The 25,855-nt window shown below is 43.9% G+C and overlaps 1 protein-coding gene across 3 annotated transcripts in view; it reads right to left on the reverse strand.

Annotated features, from left to right (window-relative positions):
• The window catches only part of LOC110536359 (ATP-binding cassette sub-family A member 2), a 131,142-nt gene extending 108,666 nt beyond the window's left edge, over nt 1-22,476 (reverse strand). For 2 of the 3 annotated variants that reach the window (XM_036936262.1, XM_036936261.1), the window contains exon 1: nt 21,996-22,475. In XM_036936262.1, coding sequence (XP_036792157.1) covers nt 21,996-22,061 — 66 coding nt within the window. In that variant the 5' untranslated portion in view covers nt 22,062-22,475. Of the gene's footprint in view, nt 1-21,995 lie in introns of all 3 variants that reach the window. The other variant, XM_036936260.1, reaches the window with a different exon arrangement.
• Between the last annotated feature and the right edge of the window lie 3,379 nt (nt 22,477-25,855).

Raw genomic sequence — 25,855 nt, forward strand, 5'->3', positions numbered from 1 at the left:
CTCAAATTCAAATTCAAATTCAAATTCAAGCTGCTTTATTGGCATGAAAAACATTGTGTCAATATTGCCAAAGCAACAATGTATACCATATACATTGTAACAAAATTATAAATGATAGCAAATAATAATATAAAATGGTAGTAAATAATAATACAAAATTAAATACAAAAATAATAACAATAAAATGGTAACAGTCTACAGTAAACATTAATAATTATAGTAATAACAATAATAGTAATAATAAGTAAGTTACTGTTTACTATGCAGATGTTATTATTCAGTGTCCCTCAGGCTATGGCAGGAAAATACATATTTGGCTGCAAGAGGAGCCATTGCTCCTTCGCCCATGAGTATTCTTAGTTTTTCCTCTGGGTTCAAAAATCTCTCTCTCTCTCTCTCTACCTAACTCTTTATGTCTCTCTCTCTCTCTCTCTACCTTTCTACGTCTCTCTTTATGTATCTCTCTCTCTCTCTCTCTCTCTCTCTCTCTACCTACCTCTTTACGTCTCTCTCTCTCTCTCTCTCTCTCTCTCGCTCTCTCTCTACCTACCTCTTTTACGTCTCTCTCTCTAACTCTCTCTAACTCTCCTTTCTACGTCTCTCGTTATGTATCTCACTCTCACTCTCCTTCAGTTATCCTCTTCCTCCAGGAAATAAGACCACCCTAAACACAATAAAATGTCCTCAAGCATACATACACTCTAAATAATGAACTAATCAGCTTTGTATAATATACGCCAAAGCAGACCGAAAAGCAGTCTGGGCACAAATATTAGAAGATGTACTTAGACACTCACTCTACTGTCCTCACATTCACCCCAGTATGGTCATACACACACACATCTTTCTCGCAGACACTCACGCAGATATGTACAGACACACACATACACAAGGTAGTTTAAATTATTAATCAGGATCCAAGGTGACAGTATCAATCATTAACATGCTGTCCGTCTCTCTTCACCCCTCCATCCCTCCCTCCCGCCACCTCTCCCTCCTTCCATGCCTCCCTCCCTCCTTGACTCCCTCCATCCCTCCCTCCAACCTTCCCTCCCTCTGCATTTGGCACAGGTGGAAATGGTTGCAGCCTTCATCTAAGTGCCGGAGCGGAGCACTCCTCTTCAACAAGCAGCACAGTGCAGTGGAGAAGACGGAACAACTTGAAGAGGACCTACATAAGCATCACGTTGTACACCGTGAACACGGACCTACTCCACACTGCTTACACAAGACTGCAAGATCAACAACCAAAAGGCTAACATGGCTTATCAAACAGCACTGCTGCAGCTCGAAGGCCAACGTGGAATATATTCAGAGGTGCATCTCAAACGGCTCACTACTCCAAATATAGTGCTTACACGGCCCAACACAGGTCTCTCCAATTACGCTGCCAATGTGCTGGTCCATAGCAGACAGTGTGCTGGTCTATAGCAGACAGTGTGCTGGTCCATAGCAGACAGTATGCTGGTCCATAGCAGACAATGTGCTGGTCCATAGCAGACAGTGGGCTGGTCCATAGCAGACAGTGTGCTGGTCCATAGCAGACAGTGTGCTGGTCCATAGCAGACAGTATGCTGGTCCATAGCAGACAATGTGCTGGTCCATAGCAGACAGTATGCTGGTCCATAGCAGACAATGTGCTGGTCCATAGCAGACAATGTGCTGGTCCATAGCAGACAATGTGCTGGTCCATAGCAGACAGTATGCTGGTCCATAGCAGACAATGTGCTGGTCCATAGCAGACAGTATGCCGGTCCATAGCAGACAATGTGCTGGTCCATAGCAGACAGTATGCTGGTCCATAGCAGACAATGTGCTGGTCCATAGCAGACAGTATGCTGGTCCATAGCAGACAATGTGCTGGTCCATAGCAGACAGTATGCTGGTCCATAGCAGACAGTATGCTGGTCCATAGCAGACAGTATGCCGGTCCATAGCAGACAATGTGCTGGTCCATAGCAGACAGTATGCTGGTCCATAGCAGACAGTGTGCTGGTCCATAGCAGACAATGTGCTGGTCCATAGCAGACAGTATGCTGGTCCATAGCAGACAATGTGCTGGTCCATAGCAGACAGTATGCTGGTCCATAGCAGACAATGTGCTGGTCCATAGCAGACAGTATGCTGGTCCATAGCAGACAGTATGCTGGTCCATAGCAGACAGTGAAGAGTCTCTCTGCCCTCCTCTTGTTCCACTTATATCCATTTTGTGGATCATCATTTTCTTTGTGCAAATGTTTTCAAATCAAACCATTTCTTTTTAATTTCATTAACTGTTCTGCACTCAGATGAGGCAGAATTTACCACAGCTCTAACCTGCTCCCAAGTAATACTTTTTCTCTTATTTGTCAAGCCATTGCTGAGGGCTCCAAAAAGTATGGCTTGTTTTGCTTCCAATTCTGTGATCAAAAGTTATATTTGGTCCGAATTTTTTTTCTTTGATTTCTCCATGTTGGCGGACAAATATTTGTGACATTTCTTGCAGGTTCTTTATGTAAATGAGACTTCACATGCACTATTTATTTACCTTTATTTAACCAGGTAGGCAAGTTGAGAACAAGTTCTCATTTACAATTGCGACCTGGCCAAGATAAAGCAAAGCAGTTCGACAGATACAACGACACAGAGTTACACATGGAGTAAAACAAACATACAGTCAATAATACAGTATAAACTAGTCTATATACAATGTGAGCAAATGAGGTGAGAAGGGAGGTAAAGGCAAAAAAGGCCATGGTGGCAAAGTAAATACAATATAGCAAGTAAAACACTGGAATGGTAGTTTTGCAATGGAAGAATGTGCAAAGTAGAAATAAAAATAATGGGGTGCAAAGGAGCAAAATAAATAAATTAATTAAATACCGTTGGGAAAGAGGTAGTTGTTTGGGCTAAATTATAGGTGGGCTATGTACAGGTGCAGTAATCTGTGAGCTGCTCTGACAGTTGGTGCTTAAAGCTAGTGAGGGAGATAAGTGTTTCCAGTTTCAGAGATTTTTGTAGTTCGTTCCAGTCATTGGCAGCAGAGAACTGGAAGGAGAGGCGGCCAAAGAAATAATTGGTTTTGGGGGTGACTAGAGAGATATACCTGCTGGAGCGTGTGCTACAGGTGGGAGATGCTATGGTGACCAGCGAGCTGAGATAAGGGGGGACTTTACCTAGCAGGGTCTTGTAGATGACATGGAGCCAGTGGGTTTGGCGACGAGTATGAAGCGAGGGCCAGCCAACGAGAGCGTACAGGTCGCAATGGTGGGTAGTATATGGGGCTTTGGTGACAAAACGGATTGCACTGTGATAGACTGCATCCAATTTGTTGAGTAGGGTATTGGAGGCTATTTTGTAAATGACATCGCCAAAGTCGAGGATTGGTAGGATGGTCAGTTTTACAAGGGTATGTTTGGCAGCATGAGTGAAGGATGCTTTGTTGCGAAATAGGAAGCCAATTCTAGATTTAACTTTGGATTGGAGATGTTTGATATGGGTCTGGAAGGAGAGTTTACAGTCTAACCAGACACCTAAGTATTGGTAGTTGTCCACGTATTCTAAATCAGAGCCGTCCAGAGTAGTGATGTTGGACAGGCGGGTAGGTGCAGGTAGTGATCGGTTGAAGAGCATGCATTTAGTTTTACTTGTATTTAAGAGCAATTGGAGGCCACGGAAGGAGAGTTGTATGGCATTGAAGCTTGCCTGGAGGGTTGTTAACACAGTGTCCAAAGAAGGGCCGGAAGTATACAGAATGGTGTCGTCTGCGTAGAGGTGGATCAGAGACTCACCAGCAGCAAGAGCGACCTCATTGATGTATACAGAGAAGAGAGTCGGTCCAAGAATTGAACCCTGTGGCACCCCCATAGAGACTGCCAGGGGTCCGGACAGCAGACCCTCCGATTTGACACACTGAACTCTATCAGAGAAGTAGTTGGTGAACCAGGCGAGGCAATCATTAGAGAAACCAAGGCTGTCGAGTCTGCCGATGAGGATGTGGTGATTGACAGAGTCAAAGCCTTGGCCAGATCAATGAATACGGCTGCACAGTAATGTTTCTTATCGATGGCGGTTAAGATATCGTTTAGGACGTTGAGCGTGCTGAGGTGCACCCATGACCAGCTCTGAAACCAGATTGCATAGCAGAGAAAGTATGGTGAGATTCGAAATGGTCGGTAATCTGTTTGTTGACTTGGCTTTCAAAGACCTTAGAAAGGCATGGTAGGATAGATATAGGTCTGTAGCAGTTTGGGTCAAGAGTGTCCCCCCCTTTGAAGAGGGGGATGACCACAGCTGCTTTCCAATCTTTGGGAATCTCAGACGACACGAAAGAGAGCTTGAACAGGCTAGTAATAGGGGTGGCAACAATTTCGGCAGATAATTTTAGAAAGAAAGGGTCCAGATTGTCTAGCCCGGCTGATTTGTAGGGGTCCAGATTTTGCAGCTCTTTCAGAACATCAGCTGAATGGATTTGGGAGAAGGAGAAATGGGGAAGGCTTGGGCGAGTTGCTGTTGGGGGTGCAGTGCTGTTGACCGGGGTAGGAGTAGCCAGGTGGAAAGCATGGCCAGCCGTAGAAAAATGCTTATTGAAATTCTCAATTATGGAGCTTGCCTTGTGTTACACATTGTAGAAATTAACAATCGGCTCCACAGGTTCTGTAATATTTGAGAGAGAGAGAGAGAGAGAGAGAGAGAGAGAGATAAAGTGTGTGTGAGAGAGAGAGAGAGAGAGAGAGAGAGAGAGAGAGAGAAAGTCTGAGAGAGAGAGAGAGAGAGAGAGAGAGAGAGAGAGAGAGAGAGAGAGAGAGAGAGAGAGAGAGGGAGAGAGAGAGAGAGAGAAAGTCTGAGAGAGAGAGAGAGAGAGAGAGAGAGAGAGAGAAAGTCTGAGAGAGAGAGAGAGAGAGAGAGAGAGAGAGAGAGAGAGAGAAAGTGTGAGAGAGAGAGAGAGAGAGAAAGAGAGAGAGAGAGAGAGAGAGAGAGATGAGTAGTTACTCTACTGCACTGCAGCTTTGGCCTAAATCAACTCTCCTTTCCTCCACTCTTCTCTTCTCTCTTATCCTCTCCTGTCCTCCACTCTCCACTCCTTTCCTCCAATCTCCTCTCCTCTTCAGCCCTTTATCTCACTCCACTCCCCATAAGAGAGACAAGACAACATTAGATTGGCAAACAAGCTCCTCTCCGCTTCCTTCTACCGGACAGACAGTGAACAAGATGTTCTGCAGGCTGGGCCATCTATCATAAGAAGAGACACGGTTGCACACAGCAGACACATAGAACGAAGAAACTAGCCTTCTACAGTCACGCAAAGTCGTATCCATCTAACAGACAGGCAACATGTAGGCCAGAAACCCCTCTCGAGGATAAATTGCTGCCTTTCAGAACGACCCAGGGGAAGCCAACTGCAGCATCGTCTTCTGACCGGTGGCGTCATTCTAACAGCCTGACCCAAGACAATGCACCTGCAGATGAACCTGGGTAGCGTCCCAAATGGCAACCTATTCCTTGCACTTCCTTTGACCAGGGCCTATGCATTATGTAGGGAATTGGGTGCCAATTGGGATACAGACCTGGATGACGGTTGCCATTCACATTATAATTGTTTTATATATCAATTGTGAAAATGAAACATGTCAATGAAGGTAAATTGCAATGATTTGAGCAAAAATAACATTGTATCCTGGCTACCATAGCAGCTGTAAATATGGTATGATTTAAACATGACGACTAAATTAGCTAGAGACAGGAAGCACTTCTCATTCCATTAAATTAAACAGTAACACACCCTGATTACAGCTGAGGGAACAGAGCTGAGGAAGAGGGAGGGAGGGAGGGAGGGAGGGAGGGAGGGAGGGAGGGGGAGAGAGAGAGGGAGAACGAGAGGGAGAACGAGAGCGGAGTGAGGGAGGGAGGGAGGGAGGGAGGGAGGGAGGGAGGGAGGGAGGGAGGGAGGGAGAGAAAGGAGGGAGGGAGGGAGGGAGGGAGGGAGGGAGGGAGGGAGGGAGGGAGGGAGGGAGGGAGGGAGGGAGGGAGGGAGGGAGGGAGGGAGGGAGGGAGGGAGGGAGGGAGTGATAGGAGGAAGGGAGAGAGCAGAGGGAGGGAGAGAGCAGAGGGAGGGAGAGACAGAACACATGAAAAGAGAGATGAGAGAGAGATGCAGAAAAATAGAAAGAGATACAGGCCTATAGTTTACATTCTGTAGTGTGGATGTGAGCATATTGATATTTTCACTTAATGATGATGACCATACTGATGATGGTGATGATGATGATCAATAAACGAACACACGCACGCAGGCCATCTCTGTCAAGGCTGGTCTCAGTTGGCATGAGAGCATTTTTACTGCCCACAGATCTGTAACAGCAAACAGGTGGCTCACACAGCAGGACTGGGGAAGGAGCCATGCACAACAACAGGGACACAACACACACACACGAAAGCATGCACACACATACTCACACGCACATACACATCCATGCATAAACCCACACACACATGCACAGTTACAACAGGAGAAAGACTATGACTACTAATTTCTCTCTCTCTTGGCTTGAGATAGTCCAACGTCTAGTCCTAGAGAGGCCCTGCATGGACCAGGTTAGTGTGTGTCAGGCTTGAGATAGTCCAACGTCTAGTCCTAGAGAGGCCCTGCATGGACCATGTTAGTGTGTGTCAGGCTTGAGATAGTCCAACGTCTAGTCCTAGAGAGGCCCTGCATGGACCAGGAAGGGTGTGAGCCACTAGAAGAGGTACTGCATGGACCAGGACAGGTGTGAGCCACTAGAAGAGGTACTGCATGGACCAGGACAGGTGTGAGCCACTAGAAGAGGTACTGCATGGACCAGGACAGGTGTGAGCCACTAGAAGAGGTACTGCAATGCCATGTTTACTGGTTGTGTTATCAATCAGCCATAAAGCTGTCTCTGTGTGTGTTTATCATGCTGCATCATAAAGCATATTAATTACAGTAACAAACAGCATCAATACAGACTACAGCAAGTGCCGTCATCCTTGTAATGGCAACTAAGGCTCAGGTACCATATGGTCCCAACTGTTATCAAGCAATTCATTTTTTTTCTAAATCATAAAAAAATAGATAGTTAAACATCAAATACAGCCTCGGGCTGAAGTAACAATTCAATGAATCACACACTGAACAGTAATATTCCACAGTCATCTCAATTAGAATAAGATGGCAATTAAAATCCTCAAGTAATTGGATATTCAAACAATTGGATCATCCAGGAATGTAGAAATCCCCTTTGGTGAATAAAAGTTATCGTAGTGCTTGCAGGTGTTCTCTTCTGACTTGTTGAATATATTCTGAAATAGTCCTAATTCAATACTTCTATATTTCAACTGTTTCTATTTGATTTTTTTATTTTTAAAGATGCAGTAAATCAAAACAAATGGAGCGTGTAAAAGCATTTAAGAATTTGTCATTTCACTTGAATGACATTGATGAGATATTTTTTTTCAGTGGCTGAAATACAATACATACATACAGACAGACAGACAGACAGACAGACGTATGTATACCTTACAGCCACTTCAGGTTGGGCCAAATCATTCTGAAAGCTCTAGTCAGGACTCATGGACATCATTCATGAGCTCACACTATCTGGTGAGGGATAATGGTGATGAGGGATATGGTGATGAGGGATAATGGTGATGAGGGATATGGTGGTGAGGGATAATGGTGGTAAGGGATATGGTGGCGAGGGATAATGGTGATGAGGGATATGGTGGTGAGAGATAATGGCGATGAGGGATATGGTGGTGAGGGATAATGGTGGTGAGGGATAATGGTGATGAGGGATATGGTGGTGAGGGATAATGGCGATGAGGGATATGGTGGTGAGGGATAATGGTGGTGAGGGATAATGGTGATGAGGGATATGGTGGTGATGGATAATGGTGATGAGGGATATGGTGGTGAGGGATATGGTGGTGAGGGATAATGGTGATGAGGGATATGGTGGTGAGGGATAATGGTGATGAGGGATAATGGTGGTGAGGGATAATGTTCATCTCTCATCAGAGCTGCTGTATCTGCGTGCAAGTCTTTTGAGAGAGACTAGATAATGGATTGCAGCAGTACACATCAGGAACGTACAGTACTGGTCCTCCAAACCAACTTCCATCTCTCTCTCTCCTGTCTGAGTCCCTGCTGTGAGATCAGCATACAGAGATAGCCCATGTCTAACATCCACAGCCTCTATGAGCTGCTGCAGTGCTAGTCCATTAGAGTTTACAGATAGCATTTATAATTCATTGGCCAGCCAGTTAACTTTCTCCTCTGTAGTTGTTGCGTGCTCTCTTATCTGTCGGGTGGTTCTCTTCCTCGTTCTCTTCCTTAGTCTCCAAACGCACCCCTCTCTCTCCCCCCTCCCTCTACCCCTCTCACTCCCTGTCTTTGCCCCTCCCTCCCTCTTAATTCAAATTATTTTCAATTTAAGGGCTTTATTCGCATGGGAAACAATGTTAACATTGCCAAAGCAAGTGAACTAGATAATAAACAAAAGTGAAATAAACAATAAAAATTAACAGTAAACATTACACTCACAGAAGTTATAAAATAATAAAGACATTACACAAATAGTTCAAGTACAAAAGGGACATTTTCTTGTTGCCCTTTTCTTGTAGCAACAGGTCACAAATCTTGCTGCTGTGATGGCACACTGGAATTTCACCCAGTAGATATGGGAGTTTATCAAAATTGCATTTGTTTTCTAATTCTTTGTGGACGTGTGTAATCTGAGAGAAATATGTGTCTGGAATATGGTCATACATTTGGCAGGAGGTTAGGAAGTGCAGCTCAGTTTCCACCTCATTTTGTGGGCAGTGTGCACATGGCAGCACCCAGCACCTCTCTGATTCAGAGGGGCTGGGTTAAATGTGGAAGACACATTTCAGTTGAATGCATTCAGATGTACAACTGACTAGGTATCCCCTATTTCCCTTTCCATAGCCTGTCTTCTCTTGAGAGCCAGGTCTGCCTACAGTGGCCTTTCTCAATAGCAAGGCTATACTCACTGAGTCTGTACAAAGCTTTCCTTAAGTTTGGGTCAGTCACAGTAGTCATGTATTCTGACACAGTGTACTCTCTGTTTAGGGCCCAATAGCATTCCAGATGCTGAGTTTTTTTGTTAATTCTTTACAATGTGACAAGTAACAATCTTTTTGTTTTCTCGTGATTTAATTGGGTCTGGTTATGTTGCTGTCCTGGGGCTCTGTGGGGTCTGTTTGTGTTTGTGAACAGGACCAGCTTTCTTTGGGGACTCTTATCCAGATTAACCTCTCTGTAGGTGATGGCTTTGTTATGGAAGGTTTGGGAAGCGCTTCCTTTTAGGTGGTTGTAGAACTTATTAACGTCACTTTTCTGGATTTTGATAATTAGCGGGTATCGGCCTAATTCTTCTCTGCATGCGTTATTTGGTGTTCTACGTTGTACACAAAGGATCTTTTTGCAGAATTCTGCATGCAAGGTATCAATTTCGTGTTTGTCCCATTTTGTGAATTTTCAAACAGTCCATCTATATTTTCCAATGGGGCTATACATTTGGGTGAGGTTCTTTTCTCACTTGAGTAGCCTCGTTTCACTGCTAAAAACATCTGAAAAATGAAACCATCTAGTGTTCAGTGAAATAAAAACACAGTGTCAAATACAGGTAGCCTAGTCAAATAATTAACATCCAATCACATTAACCGTTACTCTCTCGCGGGAATTCCAAACGTAGCTGCTGCTCATTCCGTTTGTCCAAAATGTATAAATTATTTATAAAGTAAGGCCTGCGTCCATAGAGACACATACCAGCTCTACTGGTAGTACTGCTACTACCAGCAGTACTATACCTACACCTGTCGACGACACAAGTTGTTCTCCTTCAACGAGCACATCCAATGCTAGCATCAGTAATTCCACATTTGTTGTTAGCCCAGCTAACATGGACACTGACAGTTGTGAATCTGATACAGCTGAAGAGCTACTGACCCCTTACCCAGGAAAGCACCAAACAACAGACAGGGTCATTGGATCATCGAAGAGGCGCAAATATGATGAGAACTACATTGATTTGGGGTTCACTTATATTGGGAGTAGTGCCTTTCCTCAGCCACAGTGTGTTAGATGTGCAACAGTACTATCTCACAACTCAATGAAACCTTCACTCTTGCACGGACATTTAGAAACATAACATGCCCATTTGAAAAATAAACCACGAGAATTAAGACGACTTTTGAGAAGTAAGACATGAATAAAAGCAACATTAATAAGAAGGTGCTAGAAGCGTCTTGTATGATGAGCTACCTAGTGGCTAGGACAGGCAAGCCCTATTCTATTGTAGAGGACTTCCTTCTTCCTGCTGCCACGGCTATGACCGGGACAATGCTGGGGGAACAGGACAAAAAAACTATACAGACAATTACTTCATCAAACAACACTGTTTCACGACACATCAGTGACATGGCAGGAGATGTTTTGAAATAATTACTGCTTCGCATACAAGCCAGTGAATTCTATGTGTTACAGCTGGATGAGTCAACAGACGTGGTGGGCCTGACACAGCTCCTGGTATATGTCTGTTACAGGTGGATGAGTCAACAGACGTGGAGGACCTGACACAGCTCCTGGTATATGTCTGTTATAGCTGGATGAGTCAACAGGCGTGGAGGGCCTGGCACAGCTCCTGGTATATGTCTGTTACAGCTGGATGAGTCAACAGACGTGGAGGACCTGACACAGCTCCTGGTATATGTCTGTTATAGCTGGATGACTCAACAGACGTGGAGGACCTGGCACAGCTCCTGGTATATGTCCGTTACAGCTGGATGAGTCAACAGGCCTGGCACAGCTCCTGGTATATGTCTGTTACAGCTGGATGAGTCAACAGACGTGGAGGGCCTGGCACAGCTCCTGGTATATATCCGTTACAGCTGGATGAGTCAACAGACGTGGAGGGCCTGGCACAGATCCTGGTATATGTGTGTTACAGCTGGATGAGTCAACAGACGTGGAGGGCCTGGCACAGCTCCTGGTATATGTCTGTTACAGCTGGATGAGTCAACAGGGCCTGGCACAGCTCCTGGTATATGTCCGTTACAGCTGGATGAGTCAACAGACGTGGAGGGCCTGGCACAGCTCCTGGTATATGTGTGTTACAGCTGGATGAGTCAACAGATGTGGTGGGCCTGACACAGCTCCTGGTATATGTCTGTTACAGCTGGATGAGTCAACAGACGTGGTGGGCCTGGCACAGCTCCTGGTATATGTGTGTTATAGCTGGATGAGTCAACAGATGTGGTGGGCCTGGCACAGTTCCTGGTATATGTGTGTTACAGCTGGATAGGTCAACAGACGTGGAGGGCCTGGCACAGCTCCTGGTATATGTGTGTTATAGCTGGATGAGTCAACAGATGTGGTGGGCCTGGCACAGTTCCTGGTATATGTGTGTTACAGCTGGATAGGTCAACAGACGTGGAGGGCCTGGCACAGCTCCTGGTATATGTGTGTTACAGCTGGATGAGTCAACAGGCCTGGCACAGCTCCTGGTATATGTATGTTATAGCTGGATGAGTCAACAGATGTGGTGGGCCTGGCACAGTTCCTGGTATATGTGTGTTACAGCTGGATAGGTCAACAGACGTGGAGGGCCTGGCACAGCTCCTGGTATATGTCTGTTATAGCTGGATGAGTCAACAGATGTGGTGGGCCTGGCACAGTTCCTGGTATATGTGTGTTACAGCTGGATAGGTCAACAGACGTGGAGGGCCTGGCACAGCCCCTGGTATATGTGTGTTACAGCTGGATGAGTCAACAGGCCTGGCACAGCTCCTGGTATATGTCTGTTATAGCTGGATGAGTCAACAGATGTGGTGGGCCTGGCACAGTTCCTGGTATATGTGTGTTACAGCTGGATAGGTCAACAGACGTGGAGGGCCTGGCACAGCTCCTGTTATATGTCTGTTATAGCTGGATGAGTCAACAGATGTGGTGGGCCTGGCACAGTTCCTGGTATATGTGTGTTATAGCTGGATAGGTCAACAGACATGGAGGGCCTGGCACAGCCCCTGGTATATGTGTGTTACAGCTGGATGAGTCAACAGGCCTGGCACAGCTCCTGGTATATGTCTGTTATAGCTGGATGAGTCAACAGGCCTGGCACAGCTCCTGGTATATGTCTGTTACAGCTGGATGAGTCAACAGAGGTGGCGGGCCTGGCACAGCTCCTGGTATATGTGTGTTACACCTGGATGAGTCAACAGAGGTGGCGGGCCTGGCACAGATCCTGGTATATGTGTGTTACAGCTGGATGAGTCAACAGAGGTGGCGGGACTGGCACAGATCCTGGTATATGTCCGTTACATTTATGGGGGATCAATTAAGGAAGACATCCTCTTCTGCAAACCATTGGAAACCAGGACACCAGGACAACAGGAGAGGATATTTTTAAAGTACTGGACAGCTTTGTGACATCAAATTGACTTTGGTGATCAAGATGTGTTGGTGTCTGTACTGATGGATGTGTTGGTGTCTGTACTGATGGTGCATTTCTGCATTATGTAATGATATGGGCAGTGACCATGTAACGCTTTTACAACATACAGAAGTGCGCTGGTTATCAAGGTGCAAAGTATTCACACGTTTTTTAAATTGAGAGACGAGCTTAAGGTTTTCTTTACTGACCATAATTTTCACTTGTCTGACCGCTTGCATGATGACGAGTTTCTCACATGACTGGCCTGTCTGGGAGATGTTTTTTCTCGCCTGAATGATCTGAGTCTAGGATTACAGGGACTCTCCACAACTATATACAATGTGCGGGACAAAATTGAGGGTATGATTAAGAAGTTGGAGCTCTTCTCTGTCTGCATTAACAAGGACAACACACAGGTCTTTCCATCATTGTATGATTGTTTTGTGTGCAAATTAACTCAAGCTTACGGACAATGTCAAATGTGATATAGAAAAGCAGTGAGCTGGGTGCGCAATTACGCAGGTACTTTCCCGAAATGGATGACACAAACAACTGGATTCATTATCCCTTTCATGCCCTGCCTCCAGTCCACTTACCGATATCAGAACAAGAGAGTCTCATCAAAATTGCAACAAGAGGTTCTGTGAAAATTGAATTTAAACAGAAGCCACTGCCAGAGAATCCGGCCTTGGCAAATCGCACTGTTAAGACACTGATGCCCTTTGCAACCACGCACCTATGTGAGAGGTGATTCTCGGCCCTCACTAGCATGAAAACTAAATACAGGCACAGACTGTGTGTGGAAAATGATTTAAGACTGAGACTCTCTCCAATACAAGCCAACATTGCAGAGTTATGTGCATCCTTTCAAGCACACCCTTCTCATTAACCTGTGGTTATTCACCATTTTTAGATTAACAAATAAAGTTTCAAATGTAAGATGGCTAAGTAAAGATGATTATTATTATATTATTATTTGTGCCCTGGTCCTATAAGAGCCACTTCCCACGAGTCGGGTTGTGACAAAAACTCACACTCATTATTATGTTTAATAAATGTATTGTATAGTGTGTGTGTGACAGGCTTACAATGATGTCAAAAAACATTTGAGAGTGCACTGACCCTGGTGCTAGACATTAATATGGTGCTAGACATAAAACATTTGAGAGTGCGCTGGAGGTTGAATGTTTGAAGAGGTACGGGACTATAAAAAGTTTGGGAACCACTGATATAGGGCAACGGTGTCTAGATGGAATTTGTATTTGTGGTCCTGGCAACTGAACCTTTTTTGGAACATCATTACTTTTGTTTTACTGAGATTTACTGTCAGGGCCCAGGTCTGTCAGTGCCCAGGTCTGTCAGGGCCCAGGTCTGTTAGGGCCCAGGTCTGACATAATCTGTGCAGAAGATCTAGGTGCTGCTGTAGGCCCTCCTTGGTTGGAGACAACCCTCTCCCTCTCTCTACCCCCCCTCTCTCTCCTCCCTCTCTTTCTCTTCCCCTCTCACTTTAGCTCTCCCTCTTTCTCTTACTCTCGCTCCCCCTTTCCTTCCCCACTCTTTATTTCTCTCTATTTCCCTCTCCCCTCACTCTCTCTGTTGTATCCATAGATACCTAGCCAGCTCTGCCTGCCTCAGTGCGGCCAATCATTCAGGGATGCTGAGTGCCTGCCTGCCTGGGATAACTAGGTCATCAGTGTTGGTGCTGCTGTACCAGGCAGGGTGGGGAGGTAGGAGAGCTGGTGCTGCTGTACCAGGCAGGGTGTGGAGGTAGGAGAGCTGGTGCTGCTGTACCAGGCAGGGTGGTGAGGTAGGAGAGCTGATGCTGCTGTACCAGGCAGGGTGGTGAGGTAGGAGAGCTGGTGCTGCTGTACCAGGCAGGGTGGTGGTTTAAGAGGTTTTCTCTCTAAGCTTTGACCACCCTCTCTCTCGGCTTTGACAACTCTCTCGGCTTTGACCACCCTCTCTCTCTGTCTCTCTCCCTCTCTCTCTCGACCACCCTCTCTCGCTGTCTCTCTCCCTCTCTCTCTAGGCCACCCTCTCTCTCTGTCTCTTGGCTTTGACAACCCCCTCTCTCTCTTGGCTTTGACAATCCACTCTCCGACTTTATGTCTCTCTCACCCTCTCTCTCTCGGCTTTGACCATCCTTTCCCTCTTAGCTTTGACCACCCCCTCTCTCTCTCTTGGCTTTGAACACCCTCACCCTCTTTCTCTTGGTTTTGAGCACCCTCTCTTTCTCTCCTGGCATTGAACACCCTCACCCTCTTTCTCCTGGTTTTGAGCACCCTCTTTCTCTTGGCTTTGACCACCCTCTCTCTCTCTCTCTCTCTCTCTCTCTCTCTCTCTCTCTCTCTCTCACTCTCTCTCGGCTTTGACCACCCTCTCTTGCTCTCTCTCTCCCTCTCGGCCACCCTCTCTCTCTGTCTCTTGGCTTTGAACACCCTCACCCTCTTTCTCTCGGTTTTGAGCACCCTCTCTCTCTCCTGGCTTTGAACACCCTCACCCTCTTTCTCTTGGCTTTGACAACCCTCTCTCTCTCTCTCTCTCTCTCTCTCAGCCACCCTCTCTCTCTGTCTCTTGGCTTTGAACACCCTCACCCTCTTTCTCTCGGTTTGAGCAACCTCTCTCTCTCAGCTTTGAACACCCTCACCATCTTTCTCTTGGCTTTGACCATCCTCTCTCTCTCGCTCCACTTTGAACACCCTTTCCATCTCTCGGGTATGACCAGCATCTCCCTATTCGCTTTACCCACCCTCTTTCTCTCTCTCTCTCTCTCGTCGTTGACCCCCTCTCTCTCTTAGCTTTGACCACCCTCTCTCACTCTAAGTCTCACTCTCTTTCACCCTTACTCACTCTCTCTCTTAGCTTTTGTCATCCTCTCTCTCTCTCTCTCTCTCTCTCTCTCTCTCTCTCTCGGCTTTGACCACCCTCTCTCGCTGTCTCTCTCACTCTCTCTCTCGGCCACCCTCTCTCTCTGTCTCTTGGCTTTGACAATCCTCTCTCCGACTTTATGTCTTTGTCACCCTCTCTCTCTCGGCTTTGACCATCCTTTCCCTCTTAGCTTTGACCACCCCCTCTTTCTCTCTCTTGGCTTTGAACACCCTCACCCTCTTTCTCTTGGTTTTGAGCACCCTCTCTTTCTCTCCTGGCTTTGAACACCCTCACCCTCTTTCTCTTGGTTTTGAGCACCCTCTCTCTCTCCTGGCTTTGAACACCCTCACCCTCTTTCTCTTGGCTTTGTCCATCCTCTCTCTCAAGCTCCACTTTGAACACCCTTTCCATCTCTCGGATATGACCAGCATCTCCCTATTCGCTTTAACCACCCTCTTTCTCTCTCTCTCTCTCTCTCTCTCGCTCTCTCTCTCTCTCTCTCTCTCTCGGCTTTGACCACTGTCTCTCTCTCTCTCTCTCGGCTTTGACCACTCTCTCTCTCTCTCTCTCTCGGCTTTGACCACCCTCTCTCTCTCTCTCTCGGCTTTGACCACCCTCTCTCTCACTCTCTTGGCTTTGACCACCGTCTCTCTCTCTCGGCTTTGACCACCCTCTCTCTCTCTCTCTCTCGGCTTTGACCACCCTCTCTCTCTCTCTCTCTCTCTTGGCTTTGACCACCCTCTCTCTCTCAATTAAATTCAATTCAAGGGGCTTTATCCTATTTATTATTTTCTCTCTCTCTCTCTCTCCCTCTCTCTCTCTCTCTCTCTCTCTCTCTCGGCTTTGACCATCCTCTCTCTCTCTCGCTCTTTCTCAATTCAATTCAATTCAAGGGCTTTATTGGCATGGGAAACATGTGTTAACATTGCCAAAGCAAGTGAGGTAGACAACATACAAAGTGAATATATAAAGTGAAAAACAACAAAAATTAACAGTAAACATTACACATACAGAGGTTTCAAAACAGTAAAGACATTACAAATGTCATATTATATATATATATACAGTGTCTCTCTCTCTCTCTCTCTCAGCTTTGACCATCATCCCTCTCTCTTGGCTTTGACCACCCACCCTCTCTCTCTCACTCTCTCTCGGCTTTGACCCACTTTCTCTCTCTCTCTCTCTTAGCTTTGACCACCCACCCACCCTCTCTCTCTCCCTCCCCCTCACTCTCACTTGGCTTTGACTACCCTCACTCTCTCTCTCCCTCACACTCTTTCGACTTTGACCACACTTCGCTTTATCTCTTACTCTCTTTCTTTCCTTCTCTCTCTCTTTCTATTTCTTTCTGTTCTCTCTCTCTCTCCCTCACTTTCTGTTCTCTCTCCCTTTCCGTTATCTCTCCCTTTCTGTTCACTTCATTTCTCCCTTTCTATCTCTCTCTCCCCCTTATTCACTCTCTCTCTCTCTGAGGACTAACATAAACATGTGTCTGCTTTCCACCTCAGAGATCAATGCAGGAGTTGACAGACAGGAGGAATGATTGACAGGCAGGAAGAGGAGTTAAAAGGTTGACACTACAGACATTTGACCTTCCTGTACTGTATGTACAACAAAGGGATGAAGTCATGTTGTGGTAATTGCATTACGCCTCTACACACATTGTTTTGCCTAGGAAATAAGCACACATTTTTTCTGGCTTGCACTATGATGGCTGTCAGGCAGATAGCAAACAAAACAATGAACCATGGACTTCACAGTGGCGTCAGTTGGTTGCTATGTAAATAAAGACCTTTCAGGTACTTTTGAAAACACAGTAAAAGGGAGTAAATCATTAAATGTTCTCACACACATTTTGCACTGACAGAGTCGACACTCCCAAATTGCATCCTATTCCTTATGGGCCATGGGAATAGGGAGTTATTTGGGTCAAAGCCAAAGGATTTACAATAGGACTCAGTAATTAAGATAGAGACCATGCCCCTGCTCCAGACTACTGCTGACTAGCCTGTTCCAAGAACCCACCAATCAATCCACTTGGCTAATGCTATAGACATATTCCTTAGACTACATGATAATAAACCTACATCTTCCACAGCCCCAGCAGGTCCAGATGGACTGCATGATAATAAACCTACATCTTCCTCAGCCCCAGCAGGTCCAGATGGACTACATGATAATAAACCTACATCTTCCTCAGCCCCAGCAGGTCCAGATGGACTACATGATAATAAACCTACATCTTCCTCAGCCCCAGCAGGTCCAGATGGACTACATGATAATAAACCTACATCTTCCTCAGCCCCAGCAGGTCCAGATGGACTACATGATAACAAACCTACATCTTCCTCAGCCCCAGCAGGTCCAGATGGACTACATGATAATAAACCTACATCTTCCTCAGCCCCACCAGGTCCAGATTGACTACATGATAATAAACCTGCATCTTCCTCAGCCCCAGCAGGTCCAGATTGACTACATGATAATAAACGTACAGGATGACGTAACTGATACTATTATTACTCTGAGGCAACCCTAGTGTACTACAGGAAACCTATCTGAAGTCTTCACTAAGACTGTGTCCTAAATGGCATTCTATTCCCTATTGTAGTGCACAACATTTATAGTATAGGGAATAGGGTCAAAAAATAGTGCACTATAAACAGAATAGTATGCCATTTGGGACAGATCCTGCATGTACTATCTGAAGGGGACCCATAGCTAAATATAGCACACAACAAGTGAAGGGCGGCGACATCATGATGGATGACGGACAAAACGAAGCATCTTTAGGATCAAGGTAACCAGTGTGGACAGCGCTCTACATTGCCTGTAGAAAAGAAGTCTGAACCTAATGGAACAGGGTGTATATGTCCTATAAAGATCTTTAGGCAAAATCCCCAACTGCTGTAAATGGAAAGGCTGTAAAATGGAAATAGATAGTGTTCTCTGCAGACTACGCTACTATAAACAGGCACTATTTATTGATGATAAAAATAGCACTTTGGGTCATTAGGCTTTAAAGTAGGTACTTTACACTGTCCACTAAAGAGGTAGTTTACTCCAAAATCAAAAGTTTGTCAGGTGCTGTCTATAGTCTAGATCATGGTTTCCTAAACGCGGTCCTCTGGCCCCCACTGAGGGCACGTTCTGGGTTTGGCCCTAGCACTAATAACCAATAACCAACTCGTCATCAACCTTTGATTATTTGAATCAGCTGTGTAGTGCTAGGGCGAAAAAATGTGTGTGTGGGGGGGGGGGGGGGGCAGGACCGAGTTTGTCAAAGGCACCATCCATTATGAGGAATCTTCTGGCCCCGATCCCACATGAAAACCATTGTCTGATAAAATGCTATGGTGTAATCCGGTGTTTTTTAGTCAATAATGGTATGTTTTTGTTGTTTTTGTGGATCCCAGGACTCCCTGGAAAACAAATCAAATCTAATCAAATGTTATTGGTCACATACACATCTGTTAGCAGGACTACCTATTCTGGCTAAATAGATCTGTGGTGCAGAAGAATGATATTATTGGACAGGGCCTCCCAGGAGCCTAAATGTTGCTGTGTTACTAATCTGACATAAATTGTAACATCGTGTAACACATGTCCATGTTGCTGATGTCCACCACTATACCAAAGTAGTAGAGTCTAATCCACCATACATGTCCACCACTATACCAAAGTAGTAGAGTCTAATCCACCATACATGTCCAACCACTATGCCAAAGTAGTAGAGTCTAATCCACCATACATGTCCACCACTATACCAAAGTAGTAGAGTCTAATCCACCATACATTTCCACCACTATACCAAAGTAGTAGAGTCTAATCCACCATACATGTCCACCACTATACCAAAGTAGTAGAGTCTAATCCACCATACATGTCCACCACTATACCAAAGTAGTAGAGTCTAATCCACCATACATGTCCACCACTATACCAAAGTAGTAGAGTCTAATCCACCATACATGTCCACCACTATACCAAAGTAGTAGAGTCTAATCCACCATACATTTCCACCACTATACTAAAGTAGTAGAGTCTAATCCACCATACATGTCCACCACTATACCAAAGTAGTAGAGTCTAATCCACCATACATGTCCACCACTATGCCAAAGTAGTAGAGTCTAATCCACCATACATGTCCACCACTATACCAAAGTAGTAGAGTCTAATCCACCACACATGTCCACCACTATACCAAAGTAGTAGAGTCTAATCCACCATACATGTCCACCACTATGCCAAAGTAGTAGAGTCTAATCCACCATACATGTCCACCACTATGCCAAAGTAGTAGAGTCTAATCCACCATACATGTCCACCACTATGCCAAAGTAGTAGAGTCTAATCCACCATACATGTCCACCACTATACTAAAGTAGTAGAGTCTAATCCACCATACATGTCCACCACTATACCAAAGTAGTAGAGTCTAATCCACCATACATGTCCACCATTATACCAAAGTAGTAGAGTCTAATCCACCATACATTTCCACCACTATACTAAAGTAGTAGAGTCTAATCCACCATACATGTCCACCACTATGCCAAAGTAGTATAGTCTAATCCACCATACATGTCCACCACTATACCAAAGTAGTAGAGTCTAATCCACCATACCTCTCCACCATTATACCAAAGTAGTAGAGTCTAATCCACCATACATGTCCACCACTATACCAAAGTAGTATAGTCTAATCCACCACACATGTCCACCACTATACCAAAGTAGTAGTCTAATCCACCATACATGTCCACCACTATACCAAAGTAGTAGAGTCTAATCCACCATACATGTCCACCACTATGCCAAAGTAGTAGAGTCTAATCCACCATACATGTCCACCACTATACCAAAGTAGTAGAGTCTAATCCACCATACATGTCCACCACTATACCAAAGCAGTAGAGTCTAATCCACCATACATGTCCACCACTATACCAAAGTAGTAGAGTCTAATCCACCACACATGTCCACCACTATACCAAAGTAGTAGAGTCTAATCCACCATACATGTCCACCACTATGCCAAAGTAGTAGAGTCTAATCCACCACACATGTCCACCACTATACCAAAGTAGTAGAGTCTAATCCACCACACATGTCCACCACTATACCAAAGCAGTATAGTCTAATCCACCACACATGTCCACCACTATACCAAAGTAGTAGAGTCTAATCCACCATACATGTCCACCATTATACCAAAGTAGTAGAGTCTAATCCACCACACATGACCTCACTAGTCAAGGTTTGACATACAGTCTTAGAAACAAAGGTTCTGGATACAACCAAAAATGGTTCTACCAAAAAAAGGGTGCTTTCTTCATATATGACACCCCTTAAGGTTCTATTTAGAACTGAAATTGGTTCCATATAGAACCCTATATGAAACCCAAGGGTTCTATATGAAACCAATGTTGTTTTGGTGAAGAAGAGCCACTGGGCTTCTGAACACATAACCCTAAAAAAGGGTTGTATATAGAACCTTTAAGGGTGCCATGTATGAAGAAAGAAATATAACTATTTTTGGTTCGATCCAGAGTGTATAAGAGTGTAATACAGACATTACATAAAAATGTGTCAGAGCCCTGAATATCTGAGATTCTGGTCCATTATCTCTGGTGTCCTTGTAGAGGACCTCAGATCATCTTCTTTGCAGGCCAACGCACAGATAGAGGTCTACAGGTGCCAGGGTACCTGCCCCCTCTGTGAAAATGCCCCTCCCAAATGTATCTACAGATTTTATATATATATATCTCTACTACTTTGGTATATATATATATATATATATATATATATATATATATATATATATATATATATATATATATATATATTGGATGGTAAAAACTGAACATAATGTTTATTTTAAAGACTTTGAGCACCAGCGGGCCACATTCTCAGTGTCCTTCCTGTCATTGTCTGTCAGGTAGCCTAGGCTACATGTGAGGCAGGTGCATAACCAAAAGACCCACATACATGCAGTAGATAGATGAATAAGCAATTACGTAGGCTACACTTATGCACCTTTTGATAGTAATACTATTTTGTTATTTGAATTGAATCAGTTATAATTTCCGAATGCACCTCACATATTCTGACAGCACCATAATGAGACGCAATTAAAAATTGGCATTAATGTGTGTTTACATCATCTTCTCTAGCGCTTTGCATGATGTTCTGATAAGCATGAGAGGTTATGAGGAGTTTATGCACACAACAACCTGTTCGGTTTTCTGTGAATACACGTCTAGTAAACCTGGTGGTATAACACATCCAAACACCTTGGAAACTATGGCAGCGCAAATTAGTCTACAATATTTCACAAAAAAACATGACATTTCTTGAACTGAAATGTCTGGGAACTGATGAAGGCACAACACTGGGCACAGATGTCAATTCAATGTCTATTTCACGTTGGTGGAAGCAACGTTGATTCAACCAGTGTGTGCCCAGTGAATATCATGCCAGCCTCAAATAAAGGCAATGCAGTAGCAGCAACCGAATTCTGTAGACCGACGCCCGTCTGATCACGCACTGACATTCGGGGATGTTTTCCAAGCGCACAACCAGTAGCCTATTTAAGCTAATGTCCCATATTTCTAAGCACCCCTATATTGTAATTGTTATCTAATAATATAAAAGAAAATGTTTCCTTACCGGTCCTCTTCTCTTCAAAGACACATTCTTCCACAACAGAAGATGTAGCTGGTGGAGGAATCCCATCTCCACAGGCTCGAGGTTTTAATTACGGTCAAATTACGATACCGGTAATTAAATTACTGTTTAGTGGGGTGGATTTTTGGTCATGGATTACAAGCCATTCCGATGTATTTAAATGTCAATTTAGATAATATGCTTGATACAGGTTTATATGCCCATTTCACAGCTCTCTCTCTCTCGCTCTTTCTCTGAACGAGACGACTGTTTTCTGCCACTGCCTTGTGGTTAGATGGCTAAATAGGACAAGCTGTAATTCAGTGGCAAGCGTGGCTGATATTCTGTATGATATCACCATCCGCGGAAAAATACAGAAGCATCCAATTGAAACGGTTCTAAAGTAATGCGTTAGAATGAACATAGAACCATCGATATAGGGATATATATCACCATCGTGCAGTATAGTGGGCGGAGACGGCGCTACAGACAGTATGTCTTCTCGCGCACCCTATACTAAGGCTAGGCTACTGTTCCTCTTGCAAATTGGAACACAAAGTTACCTTGTATGATTTGACAAATGACTGTTCTTACAGCCTAAAACCTATTCTTTATAGGTGTAGGTCCATAAATGTAACATATTTATCCCAGGGTAATGTATATTGACAGTCTCAACGATCCCAATAGGATAGACTGTAGTTGTAGAATTTTAGATTTGTCCCCAAATTGTTCCCAAAATTTTGCATTGAATAGTGTAGTGCCAGTAACTGAAAGGTCGCTGGTTTGAATCCCTGAGATGACTTAGTGAAAAATCGGTGTGCCCTTGAGCAAGGAACTTCATCCTAATTGCTCCTGTAAATCGCTCTGGATGTAAACGTAATAACGGTTTCCGGTTTCCGTTATTACTGATTATATATTATATATATATTATTTTTTACTTATCTATTTTTTACTTAACACTTGTTTTTTTTTAACTGCATTGTTGTATTCGGTAAAAAAATGTATGAGATATTTATGTATTTCATTCTCAATAAATTTGCAAAAATGTCTAAAAACATATTTTCACCTTGTCATTATTGGGTATTGTGTGTAGAAAGGGTGAGAAAAAAAAATATTTAATCCATTTTGAATTCAGACTGTAACAACTAAATGTGGTATAAGTCAAGGGGTATGAATACTGTCTGAACACAATGTAATTGTATGTGTGGGGTACAGAAATGAGGTAGTCATTCAAAATCATTATGGCACACAGAGTCCCTGCAACATATTATGTGACTTGTTAAGAAAATGTTTGATCCTGAATTATTTAGGCATGCCATAACAAAGGGGTTCAATACTTATTGACTCAAGTAATTTCAGCTTTTAATTTTCTATTTCTTTGTAAAGATTTATAAAAAGATGATTATATTTTGACATTATAGGGTATTGTGTGTAGGCCAGTGACCTGACATCTCAATTTAGTCAATATTAAATTCAGGCTGTAACACAATAAAATCTGGAAAAGGTCAAGGGGTGTGAATACATTCTGTATATGCCAGTAATAGTGGCACAGTACCATCCACACCCCAAAAAACAGAGTTTCAAACTCATGTATTTTTCTTTGCCAATATGTAACAGACGTGAGTCGGGTTTACAGTCTAGTGATGAGTTAGCCCTGCCTGCGACTTCAAAATCAGTGTCACCCTTGTCAAACAGTCAAGACGTTGGTCTTTCCTATTGGAAACCCCCCACTGGGCAAAAACTGGTTGAACTGAACCCCCCCCCCCCCCCCTCCCCACTGGGCAAAAACTGGTTGAACTGAACCCCCCCCCCCCCACTGGGCAAAAACTGGTTGAACTGAAACCCCCCCACAGGGCAAAAACTGGTTGAACTGAAACCCCCCCCCCCCCCCCACTGGGCAAAAACTGGTTGAACTGAACCCCCCCCCCACACTGGGAAAAAACTGTTTCCACATCATTTCAATAAATAAATTCAATGTGAAAGAAAGTCAACAAGGTAAGGGGATTTCATATTTTGTTCACCCAACTTTTAACCTAAATCCAATGATAGAGTGAAATGTTTTGTTGATTTCACATTGTTAGTTGACAACTCAAACAAATTGTTGAACTGACATGTGTACCCAGTGTGCAAGTCCGGCCTGTGACCCAAACCCTCAGGCTCCTGTGACCCAAACCCTCAGGCTCCTGTGACCCATACCCTCAGGCCCCTGTGACCCAAACCCTCAGGCTCCTGTGACCCAAACCCTCAGGTTCCTGTGACCCAAACCCTCAGGCTCCTGTGACCCAAACCCTCAGGCTCCTGTGACCCAAACCCTCAGGCTCCTTTGACCCAAACCCTCAGGCTCCTTTGACCCAAACCCTCAGGCTCCGGTGACCCAAACCCTCAGGCTCCGGTGACCCAAACCCTCAGGCTATCTAAGGTCAAAGAGCTGTCTGATAATACTTATAAATGTCAAAATTGTTTAAAAAAAATTCAAGGCTTGAAAAGGACTAACATTTAAACTTTGTTTTTATCCAATAAATAAACTATAACAACAACAATAAAACAAGGTTCATGTTTACTATTTGCTTCACAATAAACCATTGAGCGGCATTTCTCTAAGCTTTTACCCCTGCTTTCCCTTGATAGCAAGTAGATCACTACTTTGGTCATATCCCAAATGGTGCTTTATTCCCTAGGCAGTGCTGCTCTAGATAAAGAGAAAAGGCTTAACAATTGTAGCAGTACAATTTTATAAAATGTACAAATGTACGAAAAGACCACTAAGATGACAGCAGTAGTTAAGAATTTGCTTTGGACATGCCTGGGAACAGGTAGAAATGCTGAAGTTTTGTATTGTTTCATTAATTGAATTAATAATTAATTAAAGACCTGAACATCTCTATGTTGGTACCACTATTACTCAGTATTACATGGCAATGTGGGAGACATGGACTCATTAAACATTACTTTTGAGTCTATTCCAAGTTGGTTCAATGTAATGTAATTGAAATGATGTGGAAACAACGTTGATTCAAACACTGTGTGCCCAGTGGGAATGATCTGATGTGAGTAGATCCGTAGATAGTTTCTTCTCAAACATCATAGGTTGCTAATTAACATAAATACACCTTGTAAATGTATCTGTCTTCAACGCTCCTTGGTTTATTATTGCTTTATTAACTGTGTAAAATATATTAAACAGTAGGCTTCAGTAGAGGTCACAGAAGATAAGCTTCACTTGGAAACATTTATGACTTTCCAATCCTAGAGTGATGTCACATGCAAATCTCTCTGCTTGGCTTAGAATTTCACAAAGCTCTATAAATCTACCCAAACAAGCATGCAACATCTGGCCATGGCGATCCAGGACCACAGGAGCTAGATACTGGCTCACTGGACAGGGAATTAACTGTCAGCATGGATCATTCTGTGATTATGCATGACTAGGAATCTTATTTTGGACTTTCCAGATCCCTATTTGTATTTAATTTTAATTTTATTTTATACATGACTGTCCATCTACACCTCTGTAAAATCTCTCTCTCTCTCACACACATGCACACACATACACACACTCATAGCGTGACATAGGAGTCCATGAGTAAACATTTTTGGAAAAACCACGTTTAAAAAACAAACATTTAACAGCTAGCCAACCGTCCACCATTATACACTGCTCAAAATAAAGGGAACACTAAAATAACACATCCTAGATCTGAATGAATGAAATATTCTTATTACATACTTTTTTCTTTACATAGTTGAATGTGCTGACAACAAAATCACACAAAAATTATCAATGGAAATCAAATGTATCAACCCATGGAGGTCTGGATTTGGAGTCACACTCAAAATTAAAGTGGAAAACCACACTACAGGCT

Source organism: Oncorhynchus mykiss, chromosome 11 (genome assembly GCF_013265735.2).
Source record: "Oncorhynchus mykiss isolate Arlee chromosome 11, USDA_OmykA_1.1, whole genome shotgun sequence".
NCBI classification, from domain to species: domain Eukaryota; kingdom Metazoa; phylum Chordata; class Actinopteri; order Salmoniformes; family Salmonidae; genus Oncorhynchus; species Oncorhynchus mykiss.